At 42.0% G+C, this 16,418-nt stretch overlaps 2 protein-coding genes across 5 annotated transcripts in view; one reads left to right on the top strand and one right to left on the bottom strand.

The window, feature by feature from the left end:
- The window catches only part of NHLRC3 (NHL repeat containing 3), a gene marked incomplete at its 5' end in the record, with an annotated part of 35,329 nt that extends 28,400 nt beyond the window's left edge, over positions 1 to 6,929 (bottom strand). The window contains 2 exons of the mRNA XM_033949978.1: positions 3,279 to 3,422; positions 6,753 to 6,929. Coding sequence (XP_033805869.1) covers positions 3,279 to 3,422; positions 6,753 to 6,929 — 321 coding nt within the window. The remainder of the gene's footprint in view (positions 1 to 3,278; positions 3,423 to 6,752) is intronic.
- Positions 6,930 to 7,231: 302 nt separating this feature from the next.
- PROSER1 (proline and serine rich 1) overlaps positions 7,232 to 16,418 on the top strand; it is a 64,914-nt gene continuing 55,727 nt past the window's right edge. For 2 of the 4 annotated variants that reach the window (XM_033948131.1, XM_033948130.1), the window contains exons 1-4: positions 7,318 to 7,535; positions 8,416 to 8,481; positions 13,234 to 13,302; positions 14,400 to 14,494. In XM_033948131.1, coding sequence (XP_033804022.1) covers positions 7,491 to 7,535; positions 8,416 to 8,481; positions 13,234 to 13,302; positions 14,400 to 14,494 — 275 coding nt within the window. In that variant the 5' untranslated portion in view covers positions 7,318 to 7,490. Of the gene's footprint in view, positions 7,536 to 8,415; positions 8,482 to 13,233; positions 13,303 to 14,399; positions 14,495 to 16,418 lie in introns of those variants that run through there. The other 2 variants (XM_033948132.1, XM_033948133.1) reach the window with 2 other exon arrangements.

Below are 16,418 nucleotides of genomic sequence, written 5' to 3'. Positions count from 1 at the left end.
TTTAATTCACGACATCTGAACGTACACTTTTTTTTTTCATCAATGATTATGTGCTTGCTTGGCTGCCGCACATCTCTCCTTTTATGCACTCAGCTATCATGTGGCTTAGCTTTCCCTAAGTCTAGGTAAATAATTAAGGGCTCCTTTTACAAAGGTGCGTTAGGGCCTTAACGCGCGGAATAGTGTGCGCTAGCCGCTACCGCCTCCTCTTGAGCAGGCGGTAGTTTTTCGGCTAGCGTGCGCTAAAAATGCTAGCGCGCCTTTGTAAAAGGAGCCCAAAGATACACATCATTTCTGTTTTGTTTTCATTGGGAGTGAAAATACTACTAGTACTTTCTATAGTGCTACTAGAATTTTCCTAGTGGGCTCACATCTAAGTTTTGTACCTGGGGCCACTTATTCTGCACTCAGATACCAGGATGCCCCAGCATGGGTGTGCCAGAGCTTGGAAACAGCTCCGGTGATTCAGTGTGAAGGCATAGGAGGTACCGAAGTCCCTCACTTCAAATCACCACCGCTGGCTCTAAACCTGAAGGGACATTCACACTGTTTCCCTTTCCTGATCAGCACCCAGCAGCCCGTAAATCTTCTAGACAGGGATCTCCTAGGCATGGCCAAGGCTAATCTCAGTTGGGACCAAGGGACTCTGCAATGTTCCATATATCTGCTGCAGTCTGTGGAGGGAGAAGTGGAAGACCTGAATGACATTCCAGCAGAAGTGTGGGCAGTACCGGGGCAAACATAGGGGCCCTGAAAATTCCTCCCGTCAAAATTCAGGTGAATCCAGAATTGTCTCTGCCCCAGATATCCTTTTAAGCTTGAGACTATTGAGGTCCTAAGGCCAGTATTACAGGACCTCATCAAGCAGGGGGTAGTATATCCAACCTCTTCACCATGCAATACACCTATCCTGCTGTTTTGAAAGCTGACAGTATTACTTATCATTTTGTGCAGGATTTGCGGGCCCTAAACAGGATTGTGCTGTCAAATTTTCCAGTGGTGCCAGACCCACACTGCATCTGGACTCTCTTGTACTTCAACCCACTTTTCTGTTATAGATTTAAGACCCGCCTTCTTTTCCGTGGCTTTACATCCAGATTCGCAAAAGTACTTCGCCTTCACATTTGAGGGGTGTCAATATACTTGAAGTACACTTGTGCAGTGCTTCACTGAGTCTCCTAGCCATTTTAGCCAGGCCTTGAGAACCACCTTACACGGATTTCACCCAGTTCCCTCCACCTTGGAGCAGTATATCGATGACTGAAAGTCAAGATGCTTGTAAACATGCTACTAAGGAATTGTTGCTGTATTTACATCAAGAGGGGCTTAAAGTAAATAAGAGTAAGTTACAATATTGTAAAGAAAGTGTTGTCATTTTGGGAGTGGGCTTATCCAAAGAGGGAAAGAAAATAACTTCTGAACGAATTACCGCTATCCTCCCAATACTGCTATGCGCAGGTTCTGTAGACAGTGAATTCCAAACTTCATGTAGATGGCTGAGCCTCTTTATGCTATGTTAAAAGAGACTGAAGGGGGATTTGCCAGCTCCAACTGCAGATCAGCTGACTGCTTTCAATGAACTGAAAAATGCACTGACTAATGCTCCCTATCTGTCATTACTGGGATTTCATTTGCATGTACATCACACTAAAACAATTGTAACCTGGATGCTCGCACAAAAAATTTCTACTGGCTTGAAGCCTCTGGGGTACTTTTCTAAGCAATTTGATCCTGTAGTTAAGGGAATGCCACATTGTTTGCAGAGCTTAGCAGCCACTGCATATGCTGTACATATCATTGATTTCTTGGTGTTACAACATCCCCTTACAGAACACACGGAGTCACAGTTATTGGTGCTGGCTAGGACCCAGCATATGACAAATACTTGTCTCATGCAAATAGAACTTGCTTTAACCAAAGATCATATTACTATAGAAAAGCGTATGGGAGAAGCCATAGAACAAAAAAGCCCTGATGCACCCATCGACTGCGTCAAATGAGCGGGGTCTGAGGATGCGCCGTTTAGAGGAGCCAAATACAATCCGGTGAAAAGGCCCACTCCGCAACCATGGCAGAGCTCTATTGAGGTGTATGCATTGCATCAAAAGAGTTCCCAGACAAGGAATGCAAGCGCACTGTGCTAGACTTCAGAACAGCTGCTAGGAGAGATTTTCTTCAGAAGACTTGGACCCAGGCCGGCTCCCCAGCCCAAGAGGACACGGAGGATGTGAAGTCCAAAACTCCCACCCCCTCTCCCGGCATGCCTGTGGTACACAATCGCTGATCCGGTGCACATCCGGAGCAATCAACATCCATATTCAATAGATTAGGGGCTGGGGGGTCCATCCAGTTGATTTTGAGTCAAATTGAGGGGGTTTTGAGGTAGAAATCAAAGTTAGAAAAAAACCGAAAATAAAAAATAGCGATTTGTGGTCTGGGGAGGTGGGGGGACCTGAATCCCACCCACAGAAACTGCAAAAAATTAAGTTTAAATCGATTCACAAGCCACCCCCCCCCGAGTCCCCTTAGGAAATAATGGAGGTACTCAAGTCTCTGTAGTGCCTTAGTCTGTCAGTGTTTTTAAAGCAGCTGAGTGAAGAAAAAAGGACTTTCTGCCTCAGAAACATCTCCAAATGCACAGGAATGAAGATCATCGGACTGCCAGCCACCCAGAGACCGACTACAACCTCTGCCCCAGGGATCCTCTGCTATGCAGTCGGGGGCAGGAAAAGCAGCCTGGGTGGGTTTCTGTCCAGACGCACACAACCTATGCTAGAAACTAGCCAGCAGACTTCCATGGGAAAGGACCCTGGGCACTTGAAGAGAGTGGCACACAGCAGGCTGGCTCCAAAGATTCACCAGTTTCTCTGTGAAGCTGCATTCTGGCTCCACAGGACTGCATCCTTTTCTCTGACAGGGGACCACCAGGGAGGGTCTCAAGGAACTGAAGCCACCAAAAACCAAACTTTAAGCGAAAAAAATAAGAACAGAAGCAGAGCAACCAAAAGATTTCTACTCGGGGATTGCTTACAGAAATTGAAACTAAGGTTGTTTGCTGACTGTCAGCCTAGAGGGGTGGAGCATATGTTCAGATTTCTACAACTCCCAGACTGTGGGTTGGGATTGAACACCTAGCGTATGGAATCTGGAAGGGACGTAACAGAAGTATGTTTTGGGATGATTTGAACACTAGATGGCTTTGTAGGATTAGCCTCTGGTGAAAGTAAAAGCTGGTGTACAGCTAACCAAGAATTAGACGAATAATTTGTTCTACTTACTTGAGCAACATATACAACTGCACGATGAGAGTCAACAGCAACACCAGATGCCTGTCCAGTGAAGTACTCGGAATATTCTGGCCAGCTCACATCCAGCTTGTACAGCAGTTCCTCGGTCTTTATGAAAGAAAGCAAACTTTGTACCTTTTATTAAAAACAAATCAACATACATACATGTTATCTTCCTCAAAATCTAATAGCTTCTTTGTTTTCTTCAACTTACAAATCATTTTATAACAAGATTTCCTAAGCAGAAAGTGCTAGTAGGCACCAAGGTGTTTTTAGAAAAACCTCACAAAAGCTTCAGAAATCATGGCTACTTTTATATCTACTTCTGACTGGGTGTTAATGTACTCGGGTGAAGTATGCACATATGTATATATTTTATAAACAAGGCTTCTGATTTCATGGTTTACGGTAATCCATAAAACACTGATAGAACTACCCCCCCTCCAAAAAAAGGTATTTATTAGATGAGCACCAAGAAAACACTTCTGGTACTCTCAAGAAAACACAACTTCTGGTACTTTCTCATCCCTCTTCTTGCTTATAACATATACTCAGCTTTTGTGTATTGACACAAATGTATATTTGATCCCACCAAAAAAGGATACCAAGAAAATAGGAACAATGGCATATACTAAATAATGATAAAACACCAATTTTTTTATACCTTCAAATAATTCCTAATTAGTGGAATATAAACATCTAAATCAGGGGTAGGCAATTCTGGTCCTCAAGAGCTGCAACACGGTTGGATTTTCAAAGATTTCCACAATGAATATGCATGAGAACTATTTGCATACAATGGAAGCAGCACATGCAAATCAATTTCATGCATAATCAATGTGATAATTGTGAAAACCCAGCTGGGTTGTGGCCCTGGAGGACTATGGTTTTGCCCACCCTGACAGCTGTTGGCTTTTTGAAGGCGTCAGTGGCAGATATTTTTGGCGTGAACTGAACTGACAGTCGCATTGCTAAATACTACAGTGTAGTATCCTCAAGAAGCATTTTGTGAAATGGAGAAGCTCCGTAGAACATATCTGGAAACTGTATTTGGACATTTAAGTTAAGTCATGACTTCCATTATAGATTTTTATAGCCACTGAAAAAAGATTTAAAAGTATTAGTACAAGAGGAATTTCTAATGATAGCGCAAAATTTTGACAGCAGGATACTGTTACCGAGGAACGCTTGACGTCTTTTCCTTCTTTATAACAATTAATATGAGATAAAACAATCATTAATGTGAGAAAACAAGTGATAGTTGTGACTCTGAGTTTCATTTTCAAAGCATTTAGACACACAAAGTACCATAGGTTACTATGGTACTTTGTGTGTCTAAGGCCCCCTTTTATGAAGCCTCGTTAGGCTTTTTTATCGTTGGCTGCAGTGGTATTAGTTTCAATGCTCAAAGGAATTCTATGCGTTGGAGCTTTTACTGCTGCAGTTGGCAATAAAAAAGCCTAACATGGGTTCATTTAAAAAAAAAAAAAAAGGGGGGGGGGGTGAGGGGGGTAACAATGTTGAAAATTAGCCCATGTCATAAGTATATTTTTATTGAGTAGTTCTAGTCATATGTGGATTGTGAGTGTTCTTATGATGGTCCAAACAATCTCTCTCCATCAAGGTATAGTGAAGCTTGGTTGGATATTTGGATGTTATATTTTATAAAGGCAACATATGTAGTATGGGCCTTTATAAAATTATCACTCACAAAATAGCTTCACTTGGGGATCACATGATGCCTTCATGCTAAGTGGACACTTGTAGACCTTACTCCTCTCTCATCTGCCATTCATCGCGTTTTTCCCCAGTATTTCCTCCACTCTAATTGTCAGGCTATCGTACTTGAACAGTATAACCTCTTGGTGGGTGTCACAATTGCATTTGCTGGAGCGAGATATGCCCATCAAAGGTTCAAATTTATGGCAAATCAGCCTGTTAACTGTAACTTTACATTATGTATGTTTAACCTGTAACCCCTTCCGAGCTCTTTGGGGAAAATGGGATAGAAAACTAAATAAATACAGTAAATCTAAAACTAACAAATAGGAAGGCTTCACAAATATAGGCCCTCTTTTACTAAAGCTGTGGTAGCAGTTTCTACCATGGCTCGGGATGCTAAATGCTCTAATGCTTATAGGAATTCTTTGAGCATTGGAGCATTTAATGCTCTGGGCCATGGTAGAAACCTCTAGTAAAAAGGGGAGGGGGAATAGAATTTTAAAAATGCAGAGATATAGCAACATAATTGCAGTTTTGAGAAACCAGGAAAACACGCCAAAATATCAAGGCAAAGCAGCATGAGATTATGTTTGATTACTATAGGCTAAAAATTCTTATATAAGACGTCTTCAACTATCCATGTCAGGCAGTTAACTGAGCAGGAATAACTATTAAGTAATTGGCCACAAAATCCAAAAGGACAAGTCAACGTCCCCAGGTGCTAATAAAGCTCCTACAAGGGAGGCATATTTTAATCCTTGGCCAGCTCTGGAAGATTAACCCAAGGTTAAATAACGCCCAACACATAAGGGAGAAAAACCCTTTTGTGGAACACTGGATTCGTATACTGACTGTGAGTGTTTGATGTGAGAGTCTTCTGATGCAACCTTTTGTGCAAAACAAGGCTGTGATGAGAGTAGAATTTGAAAGCAGAACTCGTTGCTAGTTTCAGTAACATGGTACATTTTGCACACTTATGTTGGATTACAATTGTCGTGGATGAAAGGTGGAGAGTTTATGAGTCTTCCAGGACTGAGAAAGTGCTTATGGTTGGAAGATAAGTGTATTTGATTTTTGACAATTCTCAAAAAATTTGAAATCTATCCATTTCAGACAGTTTAAATTTGAGCATTATGAGTCCGGTCGGTGTTCAGTCTAAGTGTTTTAATCCCTTATGTGCTGGGAGTTTTTTTTTTTTTTAAACCTTGGGTTAATCTTCTGGAGCTGGAGGAGGATTAAAATCCCTTGTAGGAGCTTTATTAGCACCTGGGGACGTTGACTTGTCCTTTTGGATTTTGAGGCCAATTACTTAATAATTATTCCTGATCAGTTAACTGCCTGACATGGATAGTTAAAGATGTCTTCTGTAACAATTTTTAGTGTATAATTTATGTCATCTCCTAATTTTAATTTTTTTTTATATTGTGATTACTATAGGCATCACAAATACAGTATAAGTATACTGTATATACATGTGTATATATATATATATATAATCCCATTTATTTAATTAGACAACACTATTTGTGAATTCTTATCTTTAGATAATCCACAGTTCTTTATTTTTTTTTGTGTGTGATCAACTTTAGACTCCTGAGACAAGCTGCTTAAGCTAAAACACATGCCAAGTATTTAAAGTATTCCTGACTCAAGGGACTATGGTGTCCTGGGGCAATTTTTGTATGTATTGCCCACCCACCCACCCACCATGTGAGGTACTGGCTCAGGGCACCAAAATCTCACTTCGTCATCTATCCCTCTAGAAATTTGAAGGCAGACAGGACTAGGATTGTGACGCCCTTTTATCACCAGCGCCCAGAGTCTAAGGTTGAGCGAGCCAGCTCTGTTTCGGGGACTTCCATATTCCCCCTGTACATATTTCCGGAGCTGGCGGGTCGCTGGGCTGTGAGGAAGGCTGCTCTACCTGCTGCTGCTGATCCTCTCTGGGAGAGGGCGATCCGATTCCGAACAGCAGCAGCGAGCAGGAGACACCGGCGATCACCGCCGCGCAGAGACAAAGCGCCAACCTGGCCTTCATCGTGTCCCAGGGTTCCGACCGCTCAAAAGCCATTCAGGATGCAGCGCCTCGTTCCTCAACAACCCCCCACCCTTCCCCCCCCCCCCTCAGCAGGGACTCTGCGCTTTTCTCCAATCAGCGGCGGCGGATCAAAGGAAGCCTAGACTTGAGGCGTTGCTGATTTCCGGACATGAACACACACCCCGCAACGAGGCGAATGGTCCTTTCATTCGAGCTCCCAAACCCCTCGTGCCCCGGAAGCGCTCGGCACCAGGAAGCACTTCCTGCCCCCGAGCCGCCTCATAACAAAGAAAGACTGGCTTCCCTGGACATCTGCAGCCAGCGACAGCGGTGATGGTGATTTGTCTTTAGGCCACCCCCAACCCCATGGTTTCCTTATCAATGCAGTGACCTGCGCATACCCCTCTCGGCCCCTGATATATCCGTGCTCTGAACAGGCAAACATGGATAAGAAATCATTCGAGACGGTGCTTGATGAAATTAGAAAGGTAGGGGACATCATAGGTTGGCCGCCCCCACTCCGTGATGGCTGGAAACCGGGGCAGAGAAATGTTCGGTGGTCCAGTTAAAATTTAACCACAAAAAGGCTACGATGATCGCAGTGTTTACCGCCTATCTATAAAGAGATACTGTATTTACAGTTACTACAGTCATAGCCAAAATTTTGGAAACAAAGCTTGCTTTAGTCATCAGTCCTATTTTTTTTTTCTTTTTTCAGTTTTGACATTCAAGTTAAAGCTTATTGAATATTCTAAACGTGAAAACAGTTAATATTTATATTGCAAGGTGGTATTTACAGTAAGTGCCATATTTTATAAACGGTGCCATAAGTTAGGTGGTGCCTTAAGCGCATGGGCCAATCAGAGACTTAGGCCCCTCCTTGTTGCATTCCACGATGCACCGGGAAGGGGCCGTCCTGCCGGCCAGCCAACTTAAAAAAAAGGTACTGTGGGGTTTGGAGAGCATGTCCTCCTGCCAATCTTAGGGGGGGGGGGGGGTACCGGTGGATGTCTGGGTGAGGTGGCGGCAGGAGGAATTGGACACTCCTCCTGCCGTGGATATTTGGGGGTGGGGCAGCTTCGGGGTTTACGGAAGGCATGTCTGGGCATCCCTCTTGCCGATAGTCTTTGCGAAGGGAAGAGTTCCCTGCTGCGGCCACTAAACTAATCATGGCAGGGAGATTCCCTTGCCACGATCATCTCAGTGACAATCCAATTCTCTAACCGGTGCTTATGATAGACACCAGTTAGAGAACCAGTAGATTCTTAGCCTAGATCATATAAGAATAATCTAGAGAAATCTAGAAAAAAAGGACCCTGAAATAAGGGACTTCAAAATGAATTTGGTTGTGTACTTTTTGTTTTCCAGGCTATCCTAACAGACTACAAATTAAAAGCTATTGAGCATGTGCATGGATATTTTTCCAGTGAACAGGTAACATTCAGTATCATGTCACATATTTGGAGGTGGTAAATTCAGATCAAGTCCTGAATTTAATTCAAATGTTTACATGCAATACTGTTCGCTCCCTCTCTCCTCCCTACTTGGATATGAATGCTATGACCAGAATCACTATAAGCCTTACCAGTGATATCTCTAATTTGTTTTTAAATTGGTTATCCAGGATTAAACAAATAAAATCACAGGCGCTGATGGTCAGGCTCCTCAAATTTGTCAGTTGGATTATAGAACTCAGAAAAGGCAAAAAAGAAAAAGCTAAGAGCAAAATTGAGGAAAGAAAAATCAAGCAAAATAGCAGCAAGAAAGCGTAACAAGTTTTAAAAATAAGGAAAACATTTTTACTGGTTCCTTTAAAAAACTCCATGAGGCCCTTTTATTAAACTGCATTAAGCACTTAACATGCAGTTTACTGTGGTAATTCCTAGACTATGCAGTAATTTAGCATTTACTAACATAACAATAACATCAAAATCCATTTCTAAACTGCATTACCTTTAAATTCTATGTAGTTTACACAAGATTAGCTAGGAATACACAATAGATTAGAGTTAGAAACTATGGACCCAAGAACTTTGAGAATAAGCAAGTCTTAAGTTGTCTCCTAAAGTGTAGATAGGATACAGACATTAGTAATAAAGATTTCAGGCTCCTTATCCCAGATAGCAGCCTGATATAAAAGCATCTGATCATGATATCTTTTTAATTTAGAGCCTTTCACCAACGGAAAAGTCAGAAGGGCCTGATTCTGTATATGGCACCAATTTAGGGACCAATCAGAATTGTGCATAGCACGATTCTATAAAAGGCACACACCATATATAAAATTGTGCTAATTATTGGCACTGATTGGCTTGTTACACAATTAAGTTGTGTGCATCGATTTGTGCATTGTACACACAACTTAAGGCGCTATATACAAAATTTAGGGGTAAGTGCTTTTTGTTTCAGGGGGCGTGGAAGATATTTGGCATTTAATGTGCTCGCTGAGGCCCTGAGTCTATAAAGTCTGCCTAAAATTAGGGATTATATCTAATTTGATCATGTTACCAAGCAGCCCCAGCACCATCACCTCCCGCACCAATTTATGTGCTCCACTAAGAATCATATCTAGAATTGCTTCACCTTTTATTGGTTTCTTAACCAGCTACCCATAATCCACCCCCTAAGCACATCCACTTTTAGTGTAGGCACTTTGAGCTAGGCATCTACTTTTTATAGAATTGTGGTTTTGAGTTAGGCACCAAACTTTCAATTAAGGCCGATTCTGAGATGTTGAATGTCAGTACCAGCACTGATTAAGCCTATTATTCAATTAAAGTAGGCACCGATATCGGCACCTAACTTTGAATGCCTAATGCAAAGTTAACATGAGACCACTTACTGCCTCCTTAGGAGGCAGTAAGGGCCTGATTGTATAAGTCGGGGGTCGGCAACCTGCGGCTCCAGAGCCGCATGCGGCTCTTTTCCACCTTTGCTGCGGCTCCGGTAGTGTGTCACGCAGGCATGCAGCTTAAGTCCGGCGTCGCGGCGGGAAATAGCCATGCTGAGCAGTGAGCTCAGCACATACACAGATGAAAGCCTTGCTTGCTGATTGGTCCGGCGGCCCCACCCCGCCGGACCAATCAGCAAGCAAGGCTTTCATCTGTGTAGTGCTGAGCTCACTGCTCAGCATGGCTATTTCCCCCGCGACGCTGGACTTGTAAGGTGCCTGAAAAAGAAATCATCCTGGCCGGGGTCGGTGTCATGCTCCGGAGATCTACAGCCTTCCTATCTCCCTCTCCCTTCTACCTGCTTCCGGCCACATCCCCTGCTCCGCGGCTCTCTTCGGCAACTCAGCAACAGCTTCTGACGTCGGGGCCTACCCTCTGCGAGTCCCGCTTGTTTCAACTTCCTTTTTCCACAAAGGCGGGACTCGTAGAGGGAAGGCCTCGATGTCGGCAGCTTGTCTTGATCACTGCTGCTGACGAGTTGCTGAAGAGAGCCGTGGAGCAAGGGGGTGTTGCCAGGTGCAGGTAGAAGGGAGAGGGCCAGATGCAGGACTCGTGGGTGAGGGAGCAGAAGAGAGAGAGAAAGAGAGAGGGGAGGGAAACAAAAGGAAATCTTTCATACTGGGCTGGGCCGGAGTGGAGGGAGGGTGGAAAGATTCTAGCTACAGGGTGCAGTAACAAAGGAAAAGGGGGGGAAAGCTGAAAATGGAGATAGTGACACAAAGAAGAGAAAGGGTAAGCAGGACCTACTGAATAAGGATAGAGATACAGAGGGGACATGAAGAGGAGGTGAAATAGAGACATAGAAGTAATGCTGAAAAAGTGGGGTGGGGGGGGGAGATAAAGACATTGAAAGGGCAAATGGTGAACATGGGGTAAAGACAAGAACAGAGACAAATGAAGATTCTGAAAAAGTGGTGAGATAGGGATATAGGTGAGATGGACACAAAGAAGGGTGATGCTGGAAAATAGGTGGAATGGTAATTCTGACAGACACAGAAGGGAAATGCTGGATCAAGGAGAGATGGGGCTCAGGCTGGATGGAATGAGGAGAAATGCCTTGTTGGCCCGGAACTTCCTCTCCTACGTCAGAATTGACGTCAGGGAGCGGAATGCTGGTCAGCGCGACGCTTCTGCAGGGAAAGCTTGGGACGGCGGTGGCTTGGGGGCTGTTCCCCGATGGCGGTGGCAGCAAACCGAGTGGCTTGGGGGAGGGCACGGAGAAAGAAAGAAAGGGGGCAGACAGGGAGACAGAAAGAAGGGGGAACAGGGAGACAGAAAGAAAAAGTTGGGGGAGAGAATGAGGTCTGGAGGAGAGGAAACATACAGGAGGCTGAAAGAAAGGAAGAAAGATTGGATGCACAGTCAGAAGAAGAAAGTGCAACCAGAGACTCATGAAATCACCAAATAGCAAAGGTAGGAAAAATGATTTTATTTTCAATTTAGTGATCCTGTATATAGCATTAAGATAAGAAACAATATATGCAGTGTTAGATTTGTTTTATAATGGTTTTGCGGCTCCAAGTTTTTTTTTCTTTTCGAAAACGGGTCCAAGTGGCTCTTTATGTCTTAAAGACCCCTGGTATAAGTGATGCCTAGGTTAGGCGCTGCTAGGCGCCTAGCTGAATTGAATGCAGATTCTAAAATTGTTTAATTGGCATGATTGATCACACCAGTTTTCAGCCAATCCCAAAAACCAGGTTTAAATTAGCAATTAAGATTTCTGCATTGAACTCAGCAAGGTGCCTACACGAAAAGTAGGGGTGGTTAGGAGTGGAGAATAGGTCTGGTATGACTAATAAAGTAGGCCAGGAACACCCTGGTCTATACTACTGATGCCTAACACTATGACGCTTACCAGTACCTAAGTCATTAGGTGCCACTAGATACAATTCTATAACTGGCGCCTAGCGGCTGATTTGACAACCATGTGGAGTGGCACCATTTATAGAATCGGGTCCTAAAGGCCAGATTCTATAAACAGTTCCTAAGTGCACCTATATTGTAGTTGCTGCTTGACATGGTTGTCAGTCAACTGCTAGATATGTCTAATGGCGCCTAAGCAGACGTAGGTGTCTTAAACATAGGCACTGCTCCATTAGGCAATCTTTTCACTCACCTAATTTGGCGGTGTCTAACTCAACTACGCCTATGCTCCGCCCATAACCATGTTTGCTTTTTAACATAGGTGTTGTTGGGCTTGGGAGGGCACCTCCACTTAGGCGTCCTAAGAGTTCAGCGCCAAACACTTAAATAGCTTAATTTATTTTTTGATTGGGTGAAAATGATCAGTTACAATGCCAATTAAGCCAATTAAAAATGAATATTTAAGCATGGATCCCAAACTTAGGCATCACTTGGCCTTATGCTAGTAATGGAACCTATATCAGCCAGTGCTTCCAAAAACAGCGTCGGCTGTGTTTCAATCACGTGTAGGCACCATTAAAAGAATGGTGGTTTACCTAGGTGCTGCTAATGTAGGCCAGAGTTTGGAGGCCTACATTACTGACACCTATGTTTGGTGAGAATCGTGTCTACAGAGGTACCTAGTAGCACCTGTGGTCATTTCCAGCATAAACCACACTTATCTTGACTTTAGGTGCCTCTAAAGATGCAATTATGGCATCCTTTTCTATAGGCACCTGTAGGCGCGTACATTTTCTTTTATAATGACTTTTTAATTGGTTTTAAATGATGCAGTCAATTACTGCACCGATTAAAACCTATTAAAACAATTAAGTTAAGTGTCGGTCATGCACCTACCACCGAATAAAGTTATGGCGTTGTTACTGGAATCAGGCCCTAAATGAGCAGGTACTTTCGTACCCACCGTGTGTCTGGCCTCTTAAGGGAATCCACATGCTGTGAAAAGAAAACATGTTGGGCATAGATGTGCACTGTAACATTTCTTTCAAAACTGCTGTACTTAACCCTGATTTAACAGCTGGTTTAAGCAAGCTCTTTTTTTGTTCTTTTTAAATCTGCTGATGTATTTTTCTTTCCATAACAGTCTGCATTTCAGGCTCAGGAATGGCTTTTCTGTTAAATTTTTGTGTATTCAGCATGACATTTATGATGTCTTTGAAGATGGTAGCCACTGGGATGTAAAGACTGATTAAGTTCCATACTATTTCTCGCTTTTGGTTTTTTAGTTGCATCTAAAATTTTGAGGATATGTATTATTGTGCAATTTCTATTTGTTTGATTGTATGCATTTATTTATTTATTTTGTTTTCAGGTTGTTGAATTACTAAAATACTTTTCTTGGGCAGAACCCCAACTAAAGGCAATGCGAGCTTTACAACATGTAAGTAGTGTGAGGGCTTTGATTCTCTCCCTTAATCTATCTACTTCCTTGGATAAGTGTGAGTGAAGACTGACTGTGCCTATTCAAGATTCTGATCCTGATATATTAGATTTTTAGTTTATGCCAGTTGTATCCAAATGTTACTTGCCAAAATTATGAATTGTATATATAGTGGTGTTGCCTGTTTCTTCATTGCAAGGACAAATTTTAGCCTCTCATTGCAGCTGGAAATATGTTCAGTGTAGAACAGTGCACATTTTTGAAGATATTTATGTCTCATCTTACCAAATCTGTACACAAAGAAGGGTAGAAAATCAACAAAAGCAAATTAATTTCAATAAAAATTGCAAGCAAGTAAATAATACAGTTCAAGGAAAATAGCTTGTATAATACAAACTGCCTAATTTAATATAAGCTAAATATAAACATTAGGCAAATAATAAAAACATTTTACATGCAACCATCAAACCAAATATAGCCCTAATCAACCCCTCTGAATCACAGCTGTATAATAGATCCCGGTTCTGTAAAATGTTTTGTGTAAATAACCAGGGACTCCACATCGTACGAAAAGAAAGAGTTGCTTTTCTGGGCCATGCTTGTCAACTGTATGAGGAGTTAGCCCAGGGGTGGGCAACTCCAGTCCTTGAAGGCTGGAATCCAGTCAGGTTTTCAGGATTTCCCCAATGAATATGCATTGAAAGCAGGACCTAAGTTGCCCACCCCTGCGTTAGCCCGTAGTTATTTATAAAAATTATTTTTTTTTTTTGTATTTAGAAACGGCAATCTGGGCTATCTTGTATGAAAGCAAAATCAAAGGGAATCTACATGCATGTATGGCACTGCTACTTGAAATGATATTTCTGTAAATGTGAATATTTTGGGCTCCTTTTACTAAGCTGCAATAGCATTTTTAGCGCACGCAGAATTTAAGCTCAATGCTGGCGTGCTAAAACCGCTAGCGCAGCTTTGTAAAAGGAGCCCTTTGTTGTTGTTAAGAGAAACTTCTCTTTTTTTAAAACAGGTTTGCTCTTTGCTCATTCTTTATTGGGCAGTGTTATTTACTTATTAAATACAATATTTAATTCTTGTCTTAGAAAATGGTAGCCGTTCCAGCTTCTCAAGTGGTCAATATTCTCAACTGCTTCACCTTCAGTAAGGACAGACTCATTGCTCTTGAACTTTTGTCACTGTACGTATTTATTTTTTCTTGATTTTGTATTTTTTGCCAAGTTATATTTCATTTTTCTACTGTGTGCAGTAGAAGTAACATAAATTAACATCAGCAAATAGGCTTTGGCATTACAGTTATTGGGGGCTGTGCGACAGGTTTTGCATAGCATGAGTTTTAAGAGCTTTATCTGTGCTTCTTTTCCAGTGTTTACTACTATTGTAGAGACCTGGGAAATTAGTTGTGGAGTCGCAGTAAAGCTTATGGGGACTGTGGTACTGCAGCTAATACAAATCTTTTTGGAATTATGGAATCCCCTGTGGTATCGCAGCTAATGCTTGCCATGATTGTAAATATTCTGGTTTTTGGACTGGAAATTGCAGACATGATAACTGAGGCTCACAGTTCTGCCTTACGGGTGGGGATTGCAAAAGCCCGATGGATTGTGCTGGGCCATCTGAAGGCAGGGCACCAAATTATTTCCTTTCGTAAAGGTTTTAAATCACTGGCATACACAAGTTATGTATACAGGCAAGAGCGAGTTTAAAAAATAGTTTGAAAATCTCTGGACACTTGTAGATAGTAATACAGTACTAAAGACAAGCAAACTGATGCATAAAAGAAAGACTTAAGCCCCCTTTTATGAAGCCACATTAGGATTTTTTATTGCTGGCTGTGGTGGTATTAGCTCTGACGCTCATAGGAAATCTATGAGCGTTGGCGCTTTTACCACCGTGTCTGATGATAAAAAAGCCTAATGTGGCTTCATTAAAGGGGGGGGGGGTTAAATTGGAAGCCTTAGATGTTTCCATTAACAGAAGAGACTTAATACAGACAAGTTTCCTTCATAAAGAACATTCAGAAATGTTGGCAAGTCAAAAGGAAACCCACAATGGAGAAGGCAAAGATCCTAGAATGCAAAAATGACCTCCAAAAGTGGAAGTGACTTGGTATGAATGGAGACAGCCTGAAATGTAACCAGAGGTATGACACCTACACTGTGAAGATAACCTTCAAAAGCTGTAATCCGTTTTTAGATGAAATAAGAGAAAATAAATGCTAGACCTACTGGCATTCCTGAAGTTGAACCAGGGTTTCAGCACACGTTGACACCGTTGCTGGGGGAGGAATTCTCAAAAGTAAGAAGACCTTTAAGATTAGACTTGTGAGACCATCAATTCTGTATGTTTAACCTTTTCTTTCATACTTTTCTGAAAAGTGGCTTTCTGATTAAATGGCACTGCTTAAAGAGTAGCATATATTTTTTTATGAAAGAGCACATGGGCTGGGAGTGCTGAGAGGTAATAATGATAGATAGATCAAGGCAAGTAATTACAAAAAGGGCTTTAAAAACCGTGATTAAAAAAAAAAGCTGATTGTGGCTTACAAAGAGAGAATTTAGAATGTAAAGAATATAAAATCAGCCAACAGGATTCTTTCAGCAAAGGTCTTTACTAATGAAAGATATAATAGGGATAACATTCTTTATAGTTTAATTTGAAAATCCTTTCCTGGGGAATGAAACGAAGGTCAGATTCAGGAACTCGGAGCAAGCTATGAATGGAAACAAGCTATTCTAACTGGGTTCATGTACAATTTAGACAGCATGAGTGAGAGTAGCTGATGAGCATTGATATTTTGTTACATCACACTCACCTGCCATCTAAGTAACTTGAAACTTTGAATAATTAAAGAATAGCCATGAAATTGAAAATAGGGAATTGTAGGAATTTGGTAGACTGCAAATAAAGACAAGAGTGGCCCATCTAGTCTTCTCAGCAAGGCATTTAGGTTTGTAACTATCACGCTTTGCATGTCTTCATAGAAACATAAAGGGGTGCTTTTACTAAGCTGTGGTAAATGCTAGCACATGCTTACCACAGGTTAAAATAGCTTACCCATGGGACATTTTCAGGTGTCCTGTATTAAGTTTTGGATCTGCGTG

Source organism: Geotrypetes seraphini, chromosome 6 (genome assembly GCF_902459505.1).
Source record: "Geotrypetes seraphini chromosome 6, aGeoSer1.1, whole genome shotgun sequence".
NCBI classification, from domain to species: Eukaryota; Metazoa; Chordata; class Amphibia; order Gymnophiona; family Dermophiidae; genus Geotrypetes; species Geotrypetes seraphini.
The sequence above is the reverse complement of the archived record's forward strand: the minus strand, read 5'-3'. Positions and strand labels throughout refer to the sequence as shown.